At 39.2% G+C, this 26,383-nt stretch overlaps 1 protein-coding gene across 1 annotated transcript in view; it reads right to left on the bottom strand.

The window, feature by feature from the left end:
• Nucleotides 1-26,383, bottom strand: part of PARVA (parvin alpha) — a 67,752-nt gene that overhangs the window by 12,943 nt on the left and 28,426 nt on the right. Inside the window, exons 3-9 of the mRNA XM_065683078.1 lie at nt 13,543-13,632; nt 13,373-13,443; nt 12,644-12,746; nt 10,602-10,742; nt 8,506-8,621; nt 2,906-2,964; nt 351-370 (exon numbers count right to left, since the gene is read on the bottom strand). Of these exons, the coding sequence (XP_065539150.1) occupies nt 351-370; nt 2,906-2,964; nt 8,506-8,621; nt 10,602-10,742; nt 12,644-12,746; nt 13,373-13,443; nt 13,543-13,632 (600 nt within the window). The remainder of the gene's footprint in view (nt 1-350; nt 371-2,905; nt 2,965-8,505; nt 8,622-10,601; nt 10,743-12,643; nt 12,747-13,372; nt 13,444-13,542; nt 13,633-26,383) is intronic.

Genomic DNA, 26,383 nt, shown 5'->3' with positions numbered 1-26,383 from the left:
AACAGGTTCACCAGCTGGTTTATGATAAGACATCATTTCATAATATGCTGTGAACTTATGACCATTAATACTATTACAGTAACATTCTAGAGGTTAAACCACAAAGCACCTGCAAATTAACACATGCTGAAAAGCAATGAATGTGTTTTAAAGATGGTCAGACTGATTTTTATGCTTTGTTTCCTTTTGTTAACTGCCACAATAGCCTATGGTGCATATATTTATATATATTTGCCAGAGCAACTTGAAATCCTTTGCTTCCGTGCAGTTTGATCAAAGCGGCCACCCATTGCAGAACTAATGTTTACTTTGGCTGCCTATAGAAAAAGAAAATAATCAAATGTACTTACCATGCCTTCCTGATAATGCCCTATGAAAAGCAAAAAGAACAAATCACAGTTATATGTAATACACTGACAGACATTGTGCTGCAAAAGACAACATCACACATGGCCAGATCTTCAGCTTGTTGAATGCTGGAGTAGATTAACAGAATTAAGAGAACCTTTATCGAGTCACTCCAACTGAGATTCTGGATTAGTCCACAGTCCCTCAGTTTAATATCTCCTGGCTTCACTAAAGTCTCATGGGAACACAGATCTCAGATATCCTACTATTGAACCAAATCAACACATCTTGCTTGAGTGAAGGTGGCTTTTTCATACTGATTTTTTGAAAACTTTTCCATTTGCTTTTAAGATGCATTTACCAAACCAACTACAATTTCAGCCGAAACAATGCTTGAACTTGGTTCTTAACACTGCAGGATTTTCCTGCAGTTGATTCCTTATATAACTAGTACACATAAGGAAATCCATAAAGATAAATAATAATCCATAAAGATTAATAATCCATAAAGATTAATAATAAATCAATAGTCTGGTTTCTCTTAATTTTTATTAAAAACTAGGATATTCTGTTATTGCTTTCTGTTGATTTGGAATAGCTTTTCTGTTACAAATTGTTTGGTCAGATGGCCATCATATTTGAAAAATCATGGCTGTCACGTAAAGTTCCGATGACTGGAAAAAGGGAAATATAACCCCCATTGTCAAGAAGGGGAAAATGGAAGACCCAGTGAATTACAAACCAGTCAGTCTCACCTCTGTGCCTGGCAAAATCTTGGAGCACATTCTCCTGTATAGCATGCTAAAGCACATGACAAACAGCAAGGTGCTTGGTGACAGCCAGCATGGCTTCACTAAGGGGAAATCCTGCCTGAACAATCTGGTGGCCTTCTATGATGGGGCTACAGAATTGATGGATAAGGGTAAAGCAGCTGATGTTATCTACCTGGACTTGCGCAAAGCGTTCGACACTGTCCCACACGACATCCTTGTCTCTAAATTGGAGAGATATCAATTTGATGGATGGACCACTCGGTGGATAAAGAACTCTCTGGATGGCCACACACAAAGAGTTGTGGTCAATGGCTCAATGTCCAGCTGGACACTGGTAACGAGTGGTGTCCCTCAGGGATCGGTGCTGGGACCGGTCTTGTTTAACATCTTCATCGCTGACATGGACAGTGGGATTGAGTGCGCCCTCAGCAAGTTTGCCGATGACACCAAGCTGTGTGGTCCGGTTGATATGCTGGAGGGAAGGGATGCCATCCAGAGGGACCTTGACACGCTTGTGAGGTGGGCTGATGCCAACCTCATGAAGTTTAACCACGAAAAGTGCAAGGTCCTGCACCTGGGTTGGAGCAATCCCAGGCACAGCTACAGGTTGGGCAGAGAAGAGATTCAGAGCAGCCCTGAGGAGAAGGACTTGGGGCTTGATGAGAAACTGAACATGAGCCAGCTTCAGTGTGTGCTCGCAGCCCAGAAAGCCAACCGTATCCTGGGCTGCATCAAAAGGAGTGTGACCAGCAGGTCAAAGGAGGTGATCCTGCCCCTCTGCTCTCGTGAGACCTCACTTGGAGTATTGTGTGCAGTTCTGGTGTCCTCAACATAAAAAGGACATGGAACTGTTGGAACAAGTCCAGAGGAGGGCCACGAGGATGATCAGGGGACTGGAGCACCTCCCGTATGAAGATAGGTTGAGGAAGTTGGGGCTGTTCAGCCTGGAGAAGAGAAGGCTGCATGGAGACCTCATAGCAGCCTTCCAGTACCTGAAGAGGGCCTATAGGGATGCTGGGGAGGGACTCTTCGTCAGGGACTGTAGTGACAGGACAAGGGGTAACGGGTTAAAACTTAAACAGGGGAAGTTTAAATTGGATATAAGGAGGAAATTCTTTCCTGTTAGGGTGGTGAGGCACTGGAATTGGTTGCCCAGGGAGGTTGTGAGTGCTCCATCCCTGGCAGTGTTCAAGGCCAGGTTGGATGAAGCCTTGTGTGGGATGGTTGTGTGAGGTGTCCCTGCCCATGGCAGGGGGGTTGGAACTAGATGATCTTGAGGTCCTTTCCAACCCTAACTATTCTATGATTCTATGACATACACAGGGCTTAATACCATCATTTTAAATCTCCAAAACACCTAAAAATAGTCATATCACATTCCTTTGTGAAATAATCTAGTTCTCTATCAAATAAATACTAACATAAAAGAATGAGGCATATCTTCCTTGTTTGTTTGAAGGACTTTTGAATAATAAGAAATAGAATAAATACAGAAATAAATTAATAGAAGATAAATATAAAGTAGAGCTTTTGTGTATCTTCTGTCTGTCTCCTCTTTTACCGTGGTTTCCTGCTTTTAGTTCCCCGGCTTTGTATTTCCTCACCCTTTTGTATTTTTAGATGCATGTTTTCAGCTCTCGAAAAGGCTAAAATAGAGCCACTGGCTGATGCATCATCTTCCCTGGAACCCCAATACCAAAATCTAAATATCAGCAAATGTTTGAATTTCTGAGACGCATCTGTGTTCAATTACTGAACTGTTGGCAAAAGTGGTGTTGACATACTCAGTGTTACCAGTTATTTCCTCTTGGATTTGTCGAGACTGGAGGATTCCTTCTCGTTTCTGGAAAAAATAAAGTGACATTTTTCACTTTAAAGTTGAATGCTTAGGGTACAGTAAAAAAATTATTTGTGATCTACAAACATAATTAGATGAGAAACCTGCAAAATAAGAACTTTTTTTTAAACAAACTTACAGCAATAGATTATTTCACTTTGCAAGTATTTTGGAGAAGTCTTTTATACATTAACAAGAAACTTGAAAACTCCACCTGTGGAAGGAAGTATGTCTTTTCCTTTCTCCATTGTTCTTAATTCACTTTTATTCTAAAGGCCCCAATTCAGCAAGACATTTGAAACACCTAAAAACATATGTAAGTATTTTAGTAGAGGTATGTCTAGGTGAGTCGAATTAAACCTTGTATTTCAATGAACAGCTTGGCAGATGGTGCCCATGCTTCCCTTTCGCAAAATTCTTGCTCCCAGACTATCGGTTCTTTCTGCTCTGTTCATACATTTTCTTTCTTTCCTCAGTGGTTCCCTTTTCTGACTTTTCTCCACAGAAAGAGCTCTTTTTGCTTGTGATGGAAAACCAAAATGGAGGATAATCCATTCACAGTGTGCTCCAGACCCTAGTCCTTCTAGGTGTTAATACACGCATTGACTCCAATGTTCCTCAGATTCAAGAAGCCCTTCATACATGGTGGTAAGTGGCTTGCATCTAGAAGCTGTACACAAAATGGCAGAAGCCAAGTCAAATGGTTGCTATTTGAGTCAGTTGGAAAATGAAGGAGTTTAAAAAATTTGACATTGTTTCCAGTATGCTGATCATAGTCATCTGTTGTCAGTGTAAATACTGCACATATGTTTTGCCTCTCTTTGTGTTCTCTCTGTTAATTCTATTCACTGGAATTAGTAAGATTTTGCAATACAGAAAGAAGAGTTGGGCAAATGATGACGACTTTATACGAAGTCTAGACATTAAGCAATTATTCACGATTCTTCACTTCTTGTCATACAAGGAAAAGAGAAAAATCAATTTATGCTTATCCCAGACTTGCCTTCTCCATGGAAAAGAGAAAAAGGAGACTAATCTTTTCCAAAAGTCCTTCATGGCGTGTGAACTGGAGCTGCTGCTCTTCCCTGCCTTGGAGAAAATAGCACACCCCTACCTGAGGCGTGTACGGTGGGGTGCTGAGGATTTGGTCAGGCTCGAGTTTAGTATTTCTATGCTGCATTACTAAAATATATGAGGATCAAACTTAAGTTTCTGCAAGAACGCCATACATGGCACTCTCCGGGTCACCCCAGACTGGCACTTGGAATAGTCCAAATTGTCGTTTTAGCTAGATGATATTTTCAAGGTTTTTCTGTTTTATTTTTTAAAACCCTATTATTATCTTGCATATAGTTAAAAATGTATTCAGGGAGGACATCTGAACATTAAAAAGAGAGAGTGAAGTCCAGTGTGTTATATACTGAAAGAAGGGGCACAAAATAGCTGCTGAGACATCTTCTGTCATGTATCTTGAAAGTCTGAAGAGAAACTACATCATTTAGGGCTATCTTCATTTATAGCTTGTGCAGACAGCAGCAAGTACTTGCACCTAAAGTTACCATCTAGTTCATGGTAGCTCAAGTTAAAATTCCACTCTATAATTTTTGTTTACTTTTCCCTTTGCTGCAGGGTGAAAGGAAACTTATTTCCTCCTGATAATGACTCTGACATGCCAACGTCTTCTGAAGCAAAAGCCCTATCACTCGTCTCCTAGAGGAGTGGAGCATCATAGCAATGGCAACTGTACATCTCAGTGCCCAGCCCACTTATATGGGAGAAGACAAAGGCTTCTTTAACTTCACCTTCCATCTGCAAACATGCAAAAATTGCCTAAAACATACTCTAATGCTGATATGAAACATTTCCCTTTTTGATAAACTGCAATTAATATAATTGGAATTCTACATCTTAATCTTATTGTTGACAAATAAAAAATAAACCAAAACAAAAAAGCCAAAACCAAACCAAGAATCCAGAACAAAACAACAACAGCAAAAAAACCAAACACACATCCAAAAGATTCCAAGATATCAAGCCTTGTTTTTGTGTCTGGCATCTGATCACTAACAGTAATGGAATTTCCACACTACCCAAATATGACATGCATCTGCTGGGCACTTACTTGACCACCACATGCCAAGACAGACTTTCTTACGCTTTCGATCTGTAAAAAGACTGGTGAAAAAATCCCAATGTCAAAAATAAGAATGGACCTTAGAAACACTAGTCTAAGGACCATCCCTGTGAAGGCTGCTTCCCATTCATCTTTTACAATTTAAAAACTCTCTGCCTCAAAATTTACCCTAACACTGATGTCACCTGTTGTGAAGTTTGATTTATATCAAGACAGAGAATGACATGATATTCTTAAAAATACAAAGAAGTGACACTGAGGATGGAAAGACGCTCCAGCAATGTTCCTTAAAGACAACAGTGGCTATAACTGAAATAACAAATGATAAAAACAAACATTTACTATTTGAAAGAAATGAGGCATGACTTGAGATTCCCATTAGAAAGAAAAGCTGGACACACATTCCAGTGACCTCAGGGACAGGCTTGGCATTTTCTTCCCTCCCAGCTGAAAGAATCCACTAACGGCTGTGAAAGATCTTCCTAGTCACTTACCATTTTAAATTGGTGACTGAAAAAAAATACACCTGAAATTTGGGTAATAGGTCTGGAAATGGAAAGAGTTTCTTCTTCATCTCTGTTTGCATCAGCTATATGTCAGCCATTTTATGTAACTGAGGGCCAACTGCTTACCTAAACACAGAGTCCCACTCTGAAAACGTTCCAACTATCTGAATCATAGAATGGTAAGGGTTGGAAGGGACCTTGCAATCACTTAGTTTCAACCCCTTTGAATGGGTTTTGCCTATGTACTGCTGCTACCCATTTCATCTGGAGGATCGTGTTTCCTAATTGTCCCACCAAAATGAAATGCAGAACTGTTCTGGAGCTGAAAGAACAAATACATTTGTCACAGGTTCAAAAAAAAAGACTTCTTGGGAAGCTGGAGGCAATGCTGCTCGGAAGCATTTCAGACCTTCTCAGGCAGTGGGACCAATGATCTCAGATTACGTCTGTGATATATACTTTCCTCTAATCTCATTAATTTTCTATCTTTGCTTATCAGTAGTTTATGCACCCAAGAACTGCTGTACCAGTGCTCAGAATATGCTGAAGCAATTCTGGCTGCTCTGCCAATGCATTCTTATACTCTCTGATTTACGTCTCTTGCACACAAGCAACCTGTCATTCAACAAGTTGTGGATGGCATAAATAAATAATTTTTAAAAAGAGGCAAAATGATGGCTCTGCACAAAAGCTCTCACTTGTTTCAGTAAACAAACAAAGCCCAGGCTTTGGTCAAAGTTAGTCACTCTACTAGTATGAAAGGAAAAGAAAATCATGTAACAAAGTAACTATAAAAGATCCATCTATAATTTTTTTTCCCCGATCAGTTTATAACCCAGATTTCATATTATCTCATTGCTAACAGCTTTTGTACAAAACGCCCAAAGGAAACAAGCTTTCCTAAGACCTGTGCTGATTACCTGTTGGGCATGAGCATGTTTTTAGTTTCAGAGATATCTTTGTTTCTACTTCAATTAACTACACCCAGTCAACAGGCAACCCACACATTTGATGTGTTTCTAAACCTAAGAAAAATCATGAAATGAATCAAGGTAGTCTTCCTCAAAGAGTTCATAGAAGTACTTCGGGTTTTTATTCCTCTCTTTATACTATTCCCTTTATCAAACTATACAGAGTAGAAATTAAAACCAGCTATCAACATAATCTGTTAAGCTTCCCTAGGCATGACCTGACTTTACAGAATGTATGAGGGTTAAGAACATAAGGTGTGCAAGTCTGAACACTAAATTAGGCTTTGGGATCTAAATTAGGCTGCTTGTTGATTAAAACTTTCACTGAGTTCAGAGGGCACGCGATGAATTACACAGAACCCATCCCACAGGACATGAAAGACATTTGAAACAAAAAACCATCCACCATAAAATAAAAATGAAAATTGCCTCAAATACAATTACAGTAAGAATACTGCCCTTCTCCCCACCCTTCCCTGTTTACAGGAACCAGCATAGCCTGGGAGTTCCACTGACCAGCTTTCACCAAGGACAGAGGCTGTAGGACGAAATCTTCTGCAACATTTTATCCTGGTACAACTGCTTTCTCTCACCGGCACCTGAGCTACAGCTGCATAGCTCAGACACAGAGCAGAGAGCCAGATTCTCCCACTACTTACTGTTTTTAAATCAGTTTATTTGTAGTGACTTCAGTGGATTTGCTGTTGAACTACATTAACCTATTAAACAAAAGGAAAATTACGTCCACTGATTTCAATGGGAATTTTGTCTGGATGTATAGAGTGACAGCAAAATGCAAGACTGGTTCTTTATTTTAGAACGGTTTTCTTTTTCTAGTTTGTTTTTTTAACCCAAAGATGCTCTGCCACTGTACTCCAGATTTCTTAAGCTGGTTTTGGTAGAACAACTTTGAAATAAGCCAGTGTAATTAATATATTTATAATAGCCAAAGGAAAGTGCTTGAAAATTATGTTCCTCTGAAGCCTTAAACAAATAAGTGCAGATCTGCTAGGATTCTCTTTCACTGTCTGTAGAGAAACCATGAAGCATAATTTGAGAGTCAATGAGTCATTATCAGGCATCAGTGACACATCTACCAGAGACTCCAGATTCCTCCTCAAATTACAGAACTGTGTGATTTGAATGCTGGAAAAAGGTTACTTTCTCAGATCTGTCCCACAGATTTTCAGTCACACAGAACTTGAACAATAGCTCTTTGCATCAGATACTTCAGGGTAACAACAGTTAAAACACATAAAGACAGTTGCAGTGTGAAAAATAAAGGCATAGCTAGTAGGACAGAAAGAAAAGCAAATTAAACGGGAAGAGGCCAAATAAGATAGAGCAAGCACAAGTCCAAGTGAAAGAAAAATTCTAACAGAATATGAAGAGTTTGGATGGATGAGGCTCTAAGGAGTCTGACTGACACAAAAGATTTAGTTGATGGGGGGTTTTTGCATGCTTATGAGAAAGCCAACATTGTAATCAGACTAAACTAGCATGCACAAGGCTGAAAAAAGAGTATTTAGTCACCTAACATGAATCTGAATGTAATAAACAGTGACAATTCATCATTCAGTGCCAAGATTGATTTGAATCTCTACACAAGTGAGAAGAACGTCGAAAATTGAAAAAATAATAATTCTAGAGATCATACTGAGTGATAAACACATTCCGACAATAACAATGCTTCATATACTTGTAACATCAGAGTCTGGCTACTTCACAATCTAACTAAGATATTCTGAGCCACAGCTCAATCTGGGAAAGCACTTCTGCCTTTTTCTGGTTAAAGCATTGTCCAGCAGTGAAGACGCTTTCTTGTCAGCCAAACAGACACACACATGCCTGCCCAACCAGAAACTCTGTACATATTTTTCAAGAAACCCCTGCCAATTTCACAACACTACCAACAGCTGTTCAACACCTCTCTTACCTGCACAACAACCACCTGAATGGACACATGATCTGGGAGTCGGATTGGTGCTCGAAAATACTGTGATAATGCAACCAGAAGATGAAGTATTGCTACGAGGCTTTTAGCATGAACAGCTGAAATAGATATTAAAAGCACAAGTTACAAACTGCGAAGTAACTAGGGCACATATTTTTACCATTTAGGATGGAGGGATTATGGGACTCTTCTCCTCCTGACACCTGGAGCCTTGGGGCACTTTCAATGCACCTCACCTTTACTGGTCCCCTCCTGCTCAACAGGTCATGTGAACACAGCCCAGTCAGTAATATGTGTCAGCACCAAAGTGTTACTTTTTGCAATATGTCTGGATGTCACAGGCTCGTGTAGATGGAAATTTAACGCTAATCCAAAAACCAGATTTCATGTACAGCAGTTTAAGTGCTGTCTCTGCATTCTCCTTGCCTTTCCTTTATTCCCTTTATTTCAATAAGGATTTATGGACTATCAGAAAGATATTTTTGTGCTCATAACATGCACTTACTCATTTTTAAGTGTCACAATGTCTGCAGGATGATAAATGAGCCTATTTTGGCAGAAGCCTTAAGCAATAACTTACTAAACTCAATGACTCAAACATTCCTCATGAAGTTGTTACAGTTCTTGTTATTGAAGCTTTTTCACAGCAGGTTTCATATGCGTAGTTAACACTAACACAACTTACAAGATATCAAAAGCCATATGCAGGAAATCCATAAGTATCCGTAAGTGAATCATTCCTAATTTCTATAATTGCCTTTCTTCTTTTTTTCATTTGTTTTTGCATTTATAGTCTTTTCCGAGAGTAGTACTCCTGAATGATCTTTGACAGCTACAGTACAGCGCACTTAGGTTTTGTGTACTTGAGCTAACCAGCAACTACTGCCTTACTACACTGTAAAGCAGGATCAGATTAACTGAAACATCCTTCTTTATCTTCCAGTGCAAGTCCCAGCTATGCCACATGGAGATACCCATTCATCTAAAATGTGGTATCACTGTCAAATTTTGCTGGCATGCCAGTGGTCAAGGATGAGGTGCTTTGGTGGAACACTAGAAAGACGTCTGTCTGCATAAAACCGGTGTGTGCTACAGCTGCCTCCAGCTGCTGCTGTCTTTCTCTACTTTAGCTCTAAAACACATGTAAAATGTTAAATTAAAACTAGAAGTTAAATTGTCAAGCCACTCCAAACACCCTGCCTCCCGCTGCATGACAGAGAATGGAAAAAACCTGGGGGGAAGTTGAAGAGAGATGGGGAAAGAAAATTCAGTGGGACCACATGAAGGGTAAAGTCAGAGATGCCTAACGTTCACTCTTCCTCCCTTGAGCTATTTCTTTCCCTCTCACTAATTTGTTGGAAATTGAACAGGATACAACACAGCCCAGCTGTGGTAGACAGGTATAAGAGACAGGGAAACTGCTATATACTTATGAAGGTATTCACTGGTGTGAAATGATTCTGGATACCAACCTTAAAACAGATTAAGAGGTCTAATTTTCTAGAATTGATGATAACCTGCTTTCTGCAACACATATGCAGTAAAAATGTCCTGTGTTGGCCAAAGTGGGCATTTCTATTAGATACAACTATATTCATTCTTAATACAATAAAACAGGAAGGATATGGTCCTAATCTTAATGAAAGTTTTGTAATAAAAACTGGTGGTTCAGATTTAGCCTTAAAGGATCAGAAATATTATTCATATCTATGGTGCAAATGTTACACAAATAAGTCCTAGGACCTAGCTTTCCTTCTGCCTATCTACTATATTTATGCAGGTACTTGCCTATTTCAACAATTTAGTAACAGAAGACTTAAGCTGGTATGCATATGGACTTAAGAGAAGAAATACTGTACTTTGACATACTCTGAAAAGACGCTTTATTTAAATTGGAGGTTGACGACCAGTAAAGAGGGTAGAGTGTAACACAGCTTGAAGTGCCCTGCAGGGCAGCTCCTACAATAAATACCAGGTTTCAGCCTTCCCTTATCATTGGATATTTCGTAATTCCAGATAGCAGCTATAAACACTCAGCTGTCAACAAACAAGAACAGCATAGAAAACATGCAACTTACAGTCAACATTCCATTTAATGCTTCTTGGAGGCAGTTTAAGGGTTTCGTTGATCTTTTCAAGTACTGTCTGTAGCTTCTGTTTCTGAGCAATTTCAGACTGAGTAACTTCAGCAACATTCAGCTTCTCACTTTCAAGTTTTTCTGAAGTGATAATAGATATAAAAACAGAAGAAAAACCCTGAAGAACACAAAGACATCCCATGCATCCAGATGTACATTCACGAGATACTGGACTTCCTAGTTTTAAAATTATCTGGTTTTCCTTCCATAGCCACTTCCCTACCTCCCTACCTCCCCACTTTTAAGCTCCTATCCTAAAGATACAGTTCGCATTTTCTTTTTATTTACCCATTGCCAAGGGGAAGGCTGAGTATTAATTAAAACCACACCACCGACTAACAAGTATTTTCTGCAATTCCCTTTTGGGAACACTAGACTCTGAAGTAAGGACTGTTACTTCTATTGCTACTGGATAAAGGACATTCTGCATACAAGCGGCTTGTACAGCAGACCATCAAACATAGGAAAGATACACCAACTTCAAGAATATTTGTTTCATTGGTCTCACTCTTCTGGCTTCTCCCTCAGACTCAGGAGATTTAAAAATTGTACTCAGCCTGTTTGTGATAAAAGTGAAGAGACGCCACATTCAGAGATGTGGAGGATGCATGCAAGAAATGTGAACAAGTATTTCTGGAGGTATGAAAACAACTAAAACCTCTGACAGTTTCTTTCTATAAAACCACAGCTCTTTTCTGCACTCAAAATTTGCAAAGATTAAAAATACTTCATGAATCAGTTTGTTACCAATTAGCACAAATTGCTAGGTATATATGTACACAGCTTAGTGTTTACCATTAAGTAGCAGTAAATGCTCCCTGATCACAACAACAGAAACAAAATGCTTGGCCATCTATCAATTTACTTCTATGAAGGAATATCTTATTAACAGGTATCTTATTCAGTAAGAGCCAATCTTGTTCTCATCGAAGCCAAGTGAGTATCTTCCCAAAGAGCTTGAGCTACCAGCTTGCGAATCCTGCCTGAGATCCCATCTCCATGGGTTTCTTGTGCCTCCACAAAAATCAATCTGTGCATAGTCTCAAAAAACCAAAGTCTTCAGTTAGCATAGACCTGATCCATAAGGAATTAACGGTAATGGAAAAGATTCCACTGAAATCAGTAAGTGCTGGATCAGTATATGCATATTTAGAGTCAGGCTGCATCTGATATGTGTTTTTTTTTGTTTGATTGAAGTCACTGGAGGTCTGCCCATGAGAATCAAATTGCTCTGTCTGGGGCATATCCAGTCCATCACAATATATTCAATAGCTTAACCATTCATAGAAGTCTGTGTACTCTTTATTAGAAGTGTTCACATGATGTTTCAAGATTCATTTGAGATACTGAGAAGAAATTTACTGGAGACTTTATGAGCTGTAATAACTAAGAAAATGGCTTCTAAGCCAACAGTTCAAAACGCACATGCCAGCTCTGCATTAGCAGTTTCTCTTCTCTATCTGTTTCTCAGCTGAAGCTCAGTTTGCAGTCCACTGGGTACCATTACCTCAGTAATGCTAAAAGCCAGACATCAAATCAGAAAGAAATTCCAACTTTCCAAAGAAACTTCGCAATGTGAATAAACTACAGTATGGAACCAGCAGAGATTAAAAACATCCACCGTTGTACTGGAAATACCCTTGCCTTGAAACCTACTTTCCACTTGTAACATGGTTAAGTTTGCACAGCACATATGCAGATAATAAATTTAATTAGAGTGAATACTGTTGCCAAGAACCCTCCCTCTCTAGCACCCCAGGTAGGCTTTATGCTCTTCTCATCAACTACAGAGCACCACACATTGCACTGTAGCTATAAGGACTGTGCTTACAGCCTATTGCTCAAGGGTCTCACAATACAGTGCTATTTTTATATCACTTAGTGGAATAAATGTAAGATGAAACCAAGGCTCCTATGCAGGAACAAGTGATCCACTTAATGACAGAATGCCCCAACAGCGTGCACATAGATTTTTTTCTTACCAAATAATTTCTGCAATACTTGTCCATCATACAGGTCTTCAGCCAAGTCTTTCACAATAATCCTCTCTCCTACCAACACATCATTAATCCAGTCAATTAATACCTATATGGGAAACACAAATTTGGCAGTATTACACACTACTCATTTGCAATTTAAAACACGCCATTTTTTACAATGATGAAAATTAGCAGAAAGAATACCAAAGCTGCAATGGCTCAAAATACAATCAAGTCTGAAATACCATCAGAAGAAAATAGGAAGGATTTAGGAAGGACTCTTCCAAGGTAGCTGTGTCAATGCACCACAGTATCTAGACAAACACCAACTTGATGCAGTGCCTTCTGGAGTGAAATCTGTCCTTTGCTTTCACTAGTATTTTAACATTTTATTGTGAATCCAAAGGTGTTGAAGTCGGTTGTAATGAAGCTTTCTGCTAAAGTTCTGACCCAGGAATCACAAAGACTACAAGGGAGGTCAGGGTGACCATAGGATTGAGGTGGGATGGGATTAAAAACTCAGGATTTTAATTAAATCCTTAAGTATCCATGCGCCATATCAAGAGAAAGACGCTTCAGCAAATGACCTTCCCATTTCACTGGGATGCATGCACGACCTGATTTCATTTAATTAATATCTAAACAATACTTTGAAATGTTCAAATGAAAGAGTCAGGGATAGCATTAAAAATAGCTTAACTTTCTTGAAAGTATTTACATGCTTTTAATTACCTTCATTAGTTCTTGTAATTTTGGGTCATTTCTTGAATTTGGATCAACCATTGTTCGGACTTCATTTTCCTCTGGAGGGTTTTAAAGAAAGAGATTAGAAACTATTACAGGCATGAAACTTTATTTTACATCAAGCTTTTATGTTGAGATGTAAAATTGTTGTGAATTACCTAGCATAGTGTCCTCAGGGTCTAGTTCAAATGGAATTGGACTCAGAGGTAAGTTAATGGCATTTATTCCTTCTTCCTGTAATTCAGATACTAGGAAATAAAAGAGAAGAGCTTGGTCAAATTTCAATTCAATTTTCCTTACTATTTCACTCTTGCTAAAAGTAGCATTAATTGTCTTAATTTCTTTATAAGAACATGACTCTATTAGATAAGCCATTAGGTATAATTAAAGTAATAAAATATAGCTAACAAAAAAAGGAGGCCCACCCAACAAACCTTTACTTGTATGAGTATATTTTTAATGGATAATGGTACTTGAATCAACACAATTTCCTCAAGTCTTTTCCAGGATAAGGCCCATTGTCCTCAAATTTTGAAAGGCTCACTTGCATTTTAATAGTCTTGACATTTTAACACTAATGAATCATATTAGCTGAGGGAAATGATTATTGCTTTCAGCTGTGTCACCCTTGCTCTGGAGATACTTAAAGTTTAGCTATTTGAAAGGAGCTGGGTCTGGCTATATATCCACACAGGAGCTGCCAGACTGATAGAACTATTTGCAGCACATGGCTACCTCCATTGCTCAGGTCAGACACCAGCTAGAGCAGACTGCAGGATGCTTCTGGCCAGTGTTCTTGGCCTTTCTTCAGCAGATACCACAGTAGCAAGATACAGGTGTAAAATGATGAACCCTCAGAAGCCTTAGTGTGGAGTCCAGACATAGGCTGAGATAGAACTTGGACATGGGAATGGTGAAGTAATCCAAGATCCCACAGTCTGGAGATGCCCACAGCTGTCAGGAAATATGGACTTGTATTTCCTACTCAGCCAAAGTCCCATAATGCTGCAAAAAACAATATTCTTGTAATACATGCTCTGAGAACAGAGGAACAGATTGATCCAGAGAAGTGTTGAAACAGTCCTGCCACTAGTTCGGTACTCTTACAGTGCATCCCTCTGCTCACCTCATAGGTTGCAAAGACAAACTCCTTGCTTCACTGGCCAAACATGCCTCTGTATAAGAGAAGAGCATAAATACAAACAAGCCAATACACTAATCCTGCCACTATGGAAAAACACAGAGTACTGCGCAGGCAGGGCTGCCACTTTGTTGATCAGACACGCCAGTACCCTGTTTTGTGACCAAGAAATCAGTACAAACCTGACTTATCAAACCAGGGAAGAGTTTTGCCACCTTATGTGGAAAGCCTTTTAGAAGACAACTCAAGACATAGTTTTACTTTTTTTCTTCAGCAATTTTCTTAAGCTTTGGAACAGGCTGCCCAGGGTAGTGGTGGAATCCCCATCCCTGAAGCATTCACCAACCCTGCACATGAGGCCCTTAGTGACATGATTTAGTGGTGGACTTGGCAGTGCTTGGGAATGGTTGGACCTGATGATCTTGAAGGTCTTTTCCAACTTTGCTGATTCTATGATTCTATGTGTGACAAGTAAGTAATGCTGTTCTGACCACTCATTTTTCAGTGTACAGACCTTTAACAGAACTGGTTATTAACACAACTGTTCCAGTTCAAACTTAAATAACTTAACTATTCTACATGTGTCCTGAAGATTCAGGTAGCTGTATGCACCTTCTGACATGAACTGAAATACATGATTTATGTGCAGATGCAGATTCAACATCTAACATTTCAGATTTACTAGCAGAAGCTTTGCTCAGTTTATTCTGAAAATGACAGACGCAATTCAGGTTTGGAGAAAGCAGCAAAGTAGAAAGTGACAGTACAGATCTTGTGTTTTGTTCCTGGCACCTTGACTGCCTCGTAAGCTAGCTTTTGAAAAAGAGTTTTACCTCTCTGCCTTAACTCCCTGTGTGCAGTAAGTACAGCTAAGTTTCACATGAACACTGCAATAATTAGTCAGTTGGTGTGATAACAGTACTTAAAACTTTCCAAATAATTTCTACGCTTCATGAAATATTTTGTGCTCTGTCAAATGAAATGCCTGTGCATGTTTCAAGAGCAGCCTCTATGAAAGGGCTCTATGTGCAATTCATAGCAATAATGGCTGTTAGAATGCTTACTTTTAATTGTACAAAAGTAACTTTGAGAAATCCACTACCTTCAGTACGGAAACACTAACTTCACACACTCACCCTGCTTTTGTATCTGTAAAATACAAATACTGAGCAGCTCTAAAGAGTCATAAAATAACGCTGACAATAATAGTTCCCTCGATTGTTGTATATCCTCTAAAACTGATGGTTAAGAGCAGTGGACCAAATTAAGCCCTTATGTAAATCCACTGAGTTCTGAGGAGTTATAGCAAGGATGAATTTGGTCTAACATGTACAATCTCAGGAACTGTTTACACTTAATGGCATTTTTTTTTTAACTGATAGCACTCCTTAGAGAAAATCACTGCTGGTTTTATTAACCATGGTTATGAGCATAAAAACATCAGTGGATAGAAAACTTTCATGTGCAGGTCTTTCTGTTCTGAAATGTTTAGTTCATGGAGGACTTCTGCACAAAGATTCCTGGGCAGAAAATGTTATTTGGGTTCTTTTTCCACATCGATCCCAAGAGGGAGCATAGTAAGAAATCTGTTCAAGCCAACTGGCTTCACTGAGCAGTCCTATCCCAAAGAGCTGGACACTTTGCTTGGGCAAGTCACAGTATGGGAAGCAGTCAGCTCATTTTCCTAGTAAAGGACAGTCGGGAAAGCTTTTGGCTTCCCTCCCCAAGGTCTGACCCACTGGCACAACTCACTGACACTTCTCCAGGGAGACTGAGTGGACCTTTCAAGGCTGAATGTTCTGTAAGGCATTCTTTACTAGGCCCACTAAACCTCCCCAGATTTGTCCTCCAGTCTGTACAACTATTTCTTTTAATAACATGACTTTCAACACACTATCAGAGTTTCTGATAATAAAACAAACTAAAACCTGCCATATTTTGCAAGGAAAGGGTACATAAAATACAAATAAACTAATAAACTAATACATAGATCTCTCCTAGAATGCATTGCAAGTGTTATGTTTATTGTGCAGCAGGGGCTAACCGCTGCTTTGCTGTACTCAGGTACATACAAGTGTGGTCTTATTCCCGCCAGGCAGGTCACCCAACTTATACACCTATCACACCTGCCTGAGCCATATGCAGAACCTACCCAACACATCTTCAGATGATCCAAAGATCCCAGATGGATCCAATTTGCCAGAGAGGACAGCTCCTCCACAGCCACTGCATTCTGCAGTGCACAACCATGCCCAAGGTTGGTATTAGTTCTGTAATAAAGACTCCTGCTCTCCTGTCCCCTACAAGCAGAAAACATGATGGAGAAACCCTGATAGCATCTTTTCCTTTCTTTCCTGATAATGAAGAGAAAACATTTAGCTACAGATTAGTAATACTACTAAAAGGAGCAGGTAAGAACGTATGCATTATAACAAGTTGTATGTAGTGTAGCCTCACTTTCTAAGAATTTCCACCAAAAACGCTCCATGACAAACCACTATTATACACTTAGGTGTTTATAGAGGAACCACAAAAATGTGATTGAGGTTAAGAGTTTGCATACCACAGTTTCAGCAGAGGAATCAATTTTTCAGCTGCTTTTCATCAATTTGTTTTAATTAATTTTCATAAAAATCACTTCAGCAATTTAGCATTTTAATAAAAACAAGGCACATGTTTGTGACAGTTTTTGCAGCAGCCAAGACTAAAATACAATCATACAATTCCTTGAAATACTTCAAGGGAGGACTTGGAGTATCAGTAAGACCTCCACTCTGAGTCTTAAAGTACAAAGATCCAGGAAGGGAGAAGGGGACACAGCTGCAGCTCATTTATACAGCAGTTGCCAGGAGGCAGAGCAGTGCACAGGGGCCTGAGGCAGCTCCTCCGAAGGACAGTATCCACAGAGTTGTCTGCTTGATATCGAGCATGCTTGGCCACTGGATGACTCCAGCAATTAAGAGTTAAGAGCACCTTTCTGTTCCCACCCTCTGCTGCAGCCCAGATACAGCCCTGTGAGTCAGCTACCATGGGGCTTGTTCTTGTTGTGCTTATATTGGCCAGATCAGGGACTTCATCCTTTGGATGCAAGAGGAAAACCCAGTCCTTTGTGGGGTTTTTTATAGTCACCATGCTGAGTGGAAGTGGGGGTTGAACATATGTTTGAAGCAAGACCCTTAAAAGCAACAGAGCTACACACGGACCAGACAAATCTTCATGGATTTGCAATGTGAAAGTCCCAGTTTTAACTCTGGATAAGGAATGGTCACTTCTGCTTAGACTTCTGATTCAGGTCCACGTGCCAAACTTGTTACAATGTGAGCAAGTGCAACTCCACTGCTATCAGCTGTCAACAGACTTCCTCCTATCATGCCAGCACCAAATTTGGCCCCAGAGCTGGGGAGCCCACAAGCTTGTATCAACAGCAACTACAGCAGCTATTTTAAGCTGGACAGAGTTCTTACTGCTTTAGATGCTATAGGATTACAAGCTCATAAACCTATGCTATCAAATCCACGCTGGTGCTCTGAGCCAGACTTTGCCCTTTGATGCATGCATCCAACTGCCATTTAAACCACTGGACGCCAAGCACATCTGAAAGTGGAGTACTGCCCATACGGTTTAAATTGGCTTAATTCCTCTAGAGCATGCAGCCTGTTGCTCCACATTGTATTTAGCAGACAGTTTCATTCGGTTTTGTTACTTGTTTATTTTCTGTGCTGAAGGCTTTTTGCTGCCCTGCTTAGTATTCAGGGCTTAATGTTATTCTGATTTGAATAAAACACATCTAATTATTTAACTGAGCTCAGAAATGCCGTATCACCCAACACATTCTCTGTGGTTTAGACGTATTTTGGCATATCTATCTGAAGAATCATAAAATAAATACAGCAAGATGCAGGGTTAAATGGTCTTTTTTGAGTGCTACAGCCATGTCTTTCCATATAATTGATTCCTTACTTACAAAACTAAAATTACTCAAGCGCTACAACACTAAGAGATCAATTCTGAAAGTCTGTGATTAACTAGAACTAAACCCTAATACTGGAGGACCACAATGACACAATGCTTCTAACCTCAATCTTTCAAACCCAGAAGATTTAAATATATGCATGTACACCTACATAAATATACACATACATGCTTCTGCAGTTCTTTAACATAAGGGTTTTCCATTCAAGGTCATCTCTGCCACTTTTTAAGGTTGCAGATACTTTGCTTTGGCCTCAGGAGGGTTGAAAGAAAGGGGAAATGGTATGTTTTCATGGTGGTTTGGTTTGATTTGGTTTTTTTTTGGTGGAAGCTGAGATTTGTTGCCATTCACAGCACTCCAGGAGTTTAAGCTTCCTACAAAAAGCCAAACGACAACTACCTGATACTGTAAACTTCTCTGGTAGACAGTAGCTTTATGTGCCATACTTTAAGCTACTCTTCCCTGGAACAAGCACAGCTTGGGAGGCTAGCTGCAGACATTATATTGCCAAACACTGGATATTTGTATATACATCCACATTCAAACATGCATGCTTATGCTACACACATTGATGTTTGTAGTCAGGAATTTTCTAAACAGCCAGTTTAGAAAAATGCTGATTTTCAATAAGAAATGTCTTTACTGCTCTTGTAGCAGACAGAGATGTTCGCTCAGTAAGAGTTGAGCCAAATGCAGATGAATTAGTTTTGGTTTCATATTCTCTTCACTGGGTGCAAATTTCCCATAAATGCTTATGACCTTGCTGGCTTGCCTCTGTGACCACTTGTGCACCAGAGCAGCTTTACTACTTTCACTGACTTGATAGTCTGCGATGCAGACTTGAGTGTTAATGACTGTATCCTCACAGATTTCAGTGGATTTATGCCAGTTTATACCAACTCACTCTCAATTCTATTCCCCTTCACATACCCCAGTTTGACACCCCGACATAATTCCAGTGGAGTAATTCTGAATTTGTACTGCCAAATGTGAAAAGATTCAAATCACTTGAGATGGCCAGAGAATGAGAGGAAAAAATACAATCAGCAAAAGCATTTTCAGAAAGTCCCAGTTTAAATTTTTACAGAATTATACTATTCAAAAATTATGCAATTGCTTTCTGGGCCATCCAACCAATTCTTATTTTCTAATGTTTGTGTGTGTGCATCTTATAAGTCCACAAAGGGAAAAGAAAATATTAATCTAAAATGGTTAATTTTCTTGAATACATAATTCATCCAACATGGATTCTGGCAGCTCAGCTTTAACTCCAAAACAAAAGAAATCCACACAAAAGACAATAAATCTGCATTACACATGGTACTAAAATGATCCAATGGATTTATAGATGTTTACAAGTTTGCAGAGTGTGACACAGTGTCCACCAGAAATTTGATATTCACAGCACAAAACATCATAAACATATGTCTACAGCTACAAAGGGGCCTTTTTATCTGGGGATGACTGTTAAAATTGTCTTCAGAACATAAACCTAAAGTTGTAAATGCTACTCCTCATTTATTCTCCAAAACATAACAAATGAGGAAAGAAAAGCAGAGATATGTTTGCAATTGAAAATGTTTCTCAGGAAATGATCTGTACAGGAACATCATTCTCATTCCATTAACTGCTGACTCCAAGCCAACCATTTGTAAAAGTAAATAAATATGCAAACCGGCTGACAACAATGTGCCTGCCTTTAATGTTACTGCATTAGTACCCATTCTCCAAAAAAGAATCTATTTTCTTTTCTCATTTCTCCATTAAACCAAACATGGCATATACACAAAAAGAACGGGTGAAATGCTGCTCACAAAAGAGAATGGCAGAAATGCCGTAATTTAATTTTCATGCATGCAATACAAATTAAATGCTTATTGCCTTGAACTTTCTTTAAAGTCCAAAACTACTCCAAAGTATTTCAGCGACTAGCTTGCTGTTCCTTTCTTTTTTACAATTAGCAGGGAAAAAACCCCCTCCATAGACTGACAAATGTCTGGTCTGAGTAGGTAAAAAACAACAACAAAACACGGAGCAAACTCAGTCCTTCTAGGGAGTGCATGAGATTTTCTTTGCCATGTCACAAGTAGCTTCATTAAGCCATACATGCTTTCACATCTCATTTGGGATGAAGGTTCTTTGTCAGAATTTTCCTGTAGTTTCTGAGAGGTAGCAAGTGTTGCAGTGTCAAGCTAACACAGATGCCAGTCATTCCAGCCATTCCTTCAACACATTCTCTCAACACATCTCTCAAAATACATACGCAGCATCTGCAGATGTTTTGAAAAGCTGTCACCCTACAGGAGTGTTTCAAATACCACTAAAAACCCCCAAAATACAAAACCAGTATTGGGAACAAATACAGACAAGCATTCAAGTGAAAATGACTTTTTTTCCCCTGCGAAGAACAAACTATGCATATAAGAAATGCTGTGGCCATCCCAAGTCCTTATCAAAATGTGTTGCACTGAATCTGATTCCAGCCTAAAAACTCCTCAAACAGCCTCAGATATGTTGGTAGGGTCTCTGTGCAGCAGACACCTAGAGATTATTAAATGGTCTGCACACGGTATCCCTAAATGCAAAATATCTTATTGAAACAAATCCTTTGACAGCTAAAATTTTCAATTTAGTGAGATACTTGGAGAGATTTATTGAGATATCTCAGAACTACATGGAGACAGAAGAGAGAATGCTTGTATCCTCCTCACCAATACTTCACAAATTGTAACAAACCCCAAGGTAGCAAAATCCAGAAGAGAGTCAGACAGACCGCCTGGTGCAGTCCTAACCCAAAGCAAGTAGAGGGAAGTTCATTCTATACGCTCACCAGCTTGCTGCAATAGTTTTTTCCAAATATTGTGGAGTGGAGGAGCTGATTTTATTTTATGACTGACTTGCCTCGTTCTCTGAATCACCACCAGCCAGCCAATAGTAGCTATTCCAAGATCAACAAGGGGCGCTCATGCAGAAAAGACAAAACCAAAAATCTGTTCCAAGAAGTCTTTCCCAGCTCAACAAGTTCTAGCTATTCCTAAGAGAAAATCCAAAAATAGTTCTTAGGAATGTGAGGGCATACTAGTAGCAAGCTGAGGATTTCCTGAATTTCTTGCTCTTTTCTTCTTGTGTATATAAACCCTGTTTTGAAGGAGAAAAAATTAAGTGTCAGATCCACTGCATCTCAATAATCTAGATGACTACTACTTCTTGGAAGAATTAGAAAAATTACTACATTTACTGGAAAGTTACAGTTCTTTTTCAGGGACTGCAAATTGGTTTATGTATCACACATGGCCACCATTTTCAAACTGTACTTCTTGGAGCTACTTGTCTTTTAATGTAAGCATCTGGTCATCTTCAGGGTATGACTTTGTAACAAATATTTGTAGTAAATGGCCAAGTATTTCTACATCCCAGAAGGCAAAAACCAGAAACAAAACCCACTTCAGTATCTTCTGAGAGCTGCTCATGCTTGAAGATCCTTCTTTGGCATTAAAGTCAATCAAGATAAAGTCTGAGGGTGACAACAAGGTGCTGGACAAGTAGCAAACAAAAAAAAGAGTGACCCTCAGAAATTAAAATAATAATGGATACAAATATGCAAATGTATTATCTACTTGCACAACAGTTTGCAGACCATGCTATGCTACCTTCTGCATCAATGCTGAGCATCTAACCATGGTTTTCACATTCAGTACCACAAATGAGAATGGACTTGCTGTACCTAATTCTTTTTTTCCCCTCCATTTTAAAGATTCTCGACTTCTTGCTACTTTAGTGTTGGTGTCTAACAGATGGTTTCTAAAAGTCTCTGCAGCGTGTCTTAGGGAATTTGAGTTTCTTGTCAAGGACAGAATCAGAATCTCATTTGGGTATTGGGATCTAGACAGACCTTCAACATGGTAAAACGAGGCTGTGGCTGGATCAACAGAAACCCACCTACATTCTTAAAGCAAATGGGCTGGATTTGGTGAGGGCAGCAAGATGAAACATTAAAATGGCAGAAATACATCATTTATCATACTGAAGAGTACACTACCCTTTGGGGGGTTCTCTTGACCAATGTAGAGGTTAATGTGCATTTGACTGCAAAAAAACTTCAGGCTTGAACTGTTACAGAAACTACTACAGAAAAGTTAAACTTGTTTCACCATCCTTATTTCATATGAGTGTGCATCACTTACCAAGACGCATATCTGATGAGTGGAAGCCCTCCTGTTCTTACCAGCCATACAGCATGTAGGGTCATTTCAGGGACTGAGAGGAATATATTAGGGCTGTGGCAATCCCTAAGTGGAGGGAGGACTTTGGTCAGGTGGCATAAATCACAGTGTGCTGTGATCAATAGTATGGCTGTGGTATTCTCCTAAAACACATTTGCAAAGAAGTGTAAGATCATGATGCAAGACAGGACTTTGGTAGCACAAATTGGAAACCATGCTTGGCTTAGGAAAGCAGAGTTAGTTCTCATTTTACACAGGAAATAAATCAACACTTTCCAGTCTATGTTCTCAAATCCCTTAATCAGAATTAATTCATTTAACTTCCCACCAACAGAAGAAAATAGCATTATCCCCATTCTGCAGCATAGAAAGTGACGCACTTCAAGATTAAAGGATACATTTACATGTTTTCTTTCTGAAGACACAAATAGCTCTTGCAAAATAGAAGCTAGGCACTTAAAAATAGAGTCTATAATATTACACTTAGTCTGACATAGAATGGACAGGAATTCTTGTACCTTTTGTTTCCAAACCCATTATCATAGCTAAGAGAACACCCTTGTTTTGATATAACCTAGTAGTAATGATTTTTCACCCAGCCCTGTGCCTTGCTCTTCACAGGCACTGCCTGGTACCCTCCTGCGCATTCCTGACTTTGCTCATTTCCTTGAAAAACTCAGACAGCTGCTCCAACTTACAAATTCCCTGCCTCAAAAAAATTAGCTTACTGAACTGTTCATCTGATTACGGTGTTCACATATTTCTTATCAGGAAACAAGCTGCAAGCAGTGTAAGCACCATCAATGCATGGGAAATCCACAGCTCTGAACTGCACATGCATTGCTACTCTTTTCCAAGAGATTTCGAACAAGCTGTAAGCTCAGAGCAGCAGTTGCTACCACCTGTCAAACGCTGTCAGACATGGGAAACACCACTGTGTAAATTCCTATCTGTTAAGTCCATTTCACAGGTTGCTGTCACTACCAATATATCAATTCCAGCATGCAAAACATTCATACCAATAGTAGCTGTGGCTGTATTTGCTACTTTGCAGGTGAACACACCAAAAATTGCAATTGAATCATTCAAGTAAATAGCCTTAAATGGGTTTTAATCCACAGTACTAACACATTCAAACTTTCCCAGGAATAATCTGCAGCCTTCAGCTGTTGATGTCATAAATGAGTTTATGTTAATATTCCTATTAGGAGTGTCTAGTACTAAAAAATTATCATTTCAATACATATGAATATATAAAACTTACCTACTGCATCACACATAGCCCATTAGAAAATTGCTATCTCAAGTATGCTTTTGACTACAAATGACAATTTTCCCCGAGTGGAAATTCAAATCATAAAAATCATTATTTTCACACTAGATCCAGTACTACTAAGGACTGAATTTGTCTCTAACTGAAGTTAATAGAAAGCACATACTCTTATGAAATAACACTAGGATGAAACATCTAATTCTATCTCATATTGCAGAAATATTTTCATGGAATAGTTTTCAAAATTAACAAGCTATTGTGTATTCTTCCTCTTTTACCCAGGAAAAACAAATCTAACAAAGGGAAGAAGAAAACAACCTTCCATTCTTATCTTCAAATTATCAAAGAACAAAAATAACTACCATTCCAAAAATACAAGGTCAGAAAACAATACTCCTAAAGTATCACAGAAACGACGATGAAAAATAACTTAGTCAGTCTAGTCTCCTACCTTTAGGGCAAAATGCTCCACAGCCCATCGTAGGGTCGCTGGGCCACCCTCATAGTGCATCTCAGGGAGAACTGAAGTCTATAAGGTGTCTGAAGCCCCTTGTTGCTCTGCAGGCCGCTTTGCTGTTGCTCTGCTTTAGAGTCTGTTTTCCAACAGAATGGTCCAAGCACATCACAACTCTCGGCTCAGAGCATTGCTTCAGAACAAGTGACTGACTGCCTATATAATTTAATATGATGCCACATGAGACTCATAGACCATCTGCAAAAGAAACTAAATGTGCTTTTTGCAGCTTGGTAAGTTGCATTCTGAATGCTGGAGTGTAATTTTGACTGTGTGCTTTTGTTATCGGTAAAACACTCAAACAGCAAGTGTAAAGCACACATTTTTACCAGTATCAGTCTGTTCCTGTTGTAGGCAACTCGTACCTTTTCCCCATACAACTTAATAAAGTCACAATTCCCCTCACAGTGTACGAAAGGTGTAAGGCACAGACATGGCAATATTGAAAGTGAAATTTACCTTTTTTCTTTTTTCTTTTTTTTGGTGTAAAACAAAAGGCTGGTCAACAAGAGCAACAGAATCTTTGAATCCTGTTGCCAGAATTGAGATGCACATGTGATATTACCAAATTCAGCTCCTGGCAGCAGTATTCCTTTCTCTAGAAATACTTCCCTACTGCAATAATTAGCAAAACTCACATGGAATGAGGATTAAGCTTAAACAGGCAAAAACATGTAAAAAGCTAAAAGGCCGAGGAAAGCAGAGGTATGAGCCAGCAAAGAATAATAATCTACTGGTAAGAAATGAACTACTTTTACGTGCTCTGGGTCCTGCCAAAGAGGCACAGTAATGAAAAGATAATCTAAAGCAATCACTTACTCAGCTAAAAATCAAATAGCTATGAAGTTTTCTACAGACAACTTTTCAGAAGCTACAAAATGTTTAAGTGTCTATTTCAACTTGGAGCAGGATGAGGGAAGTGACACATCCCTAGCTCATTTCTAAGTCGTGGAAAGTGGTTACCTTTCTAGTTTCCAATTGAACTTCATTTAAAATACCAGTGCCAAAAGGCAAGTATGGAGAACTGAGAGGTATTTATTGTTTAGGTTTATTCAGCTGTGCTACACAACATTCCTTCCCCAGGTTTCATATCAGATGTGATTCCTTGCAGAAAAAGACAGACTTCTCGTAACTGTCCTGAAACCACATTCTTCGCCAGTTCTAAGGGATCTCAGATACACACTGGTCTGTGGCTACCTGGTTACTCCTAAGAGCAGTGTTCCCCCGCCAACAGTCCTATTTCACGCTGCATTCACAAGTACCAATGGGGCTCCCCATTTTGACTCCTGGAGTCCCACTGCTTTTTGGAACTGAGAAACTGGATCACCAAACTGCTGAATAACAGCATTCAATTACAGGACAATACTAAGCTGGCCATTCTTTACCAAGCTTTCCTTTTCTTAATTTCTGAACAGAACCATAAACTTCTCAGATAGTTATTATGGCAATCCTGTTTGGGAGGTGAGTACAACTAAAGGAAAACCAGGCTCCACTTGAAACATCAAGAAGGATGCACTTAAGATGGTTAAGAAAATTCAGAGTCTGAAGCCAGAGGAACCTACATCTTCAAATCAACCTATTTTATAAGTGACTATTTATAAAGTGTCACTTTTCTGCACACAGAAAATAGCCATTTTATAAAAAAAAAGTAGTGAAAGAAAAGAAAGTTGATGGTTTTTTTTATGGTAAGTTTTTGTGCCTACAGCCAAAAAATCGTGTCCAGGTACATTTCTAATAGGTGTAGTTACAGTAGAGTAAGAAAGCTACAAATTAGCTAAAGCAGAACTGCTTTCTCAGAGGGTGTAACATGGCAAGAAGTTGGCAACAGCAGGTGTGAAGGGTGTAGCTTGGGGACCAAGTAGAGGAATTTCCATT

The sequence above is a fragment of the Lathamus discolor genome, chromosome 6, assembly GCF_037157495.1.
Source record: "Lathamus discolor isolate bLatDis1 chromosome 6, bLatDis1.hap1, whole genome shotgun sequence".
In the NCBI taxonomy this organism is placed as follows: Eukaryota; Metazoa; Chordata; class Aves; order Psittaciformes; family Psittacidae; genus Lathamus; species Lathamus discolor.
This window is presented reverse-complemented; position numbering and strand designations above follow the sequence as displayed.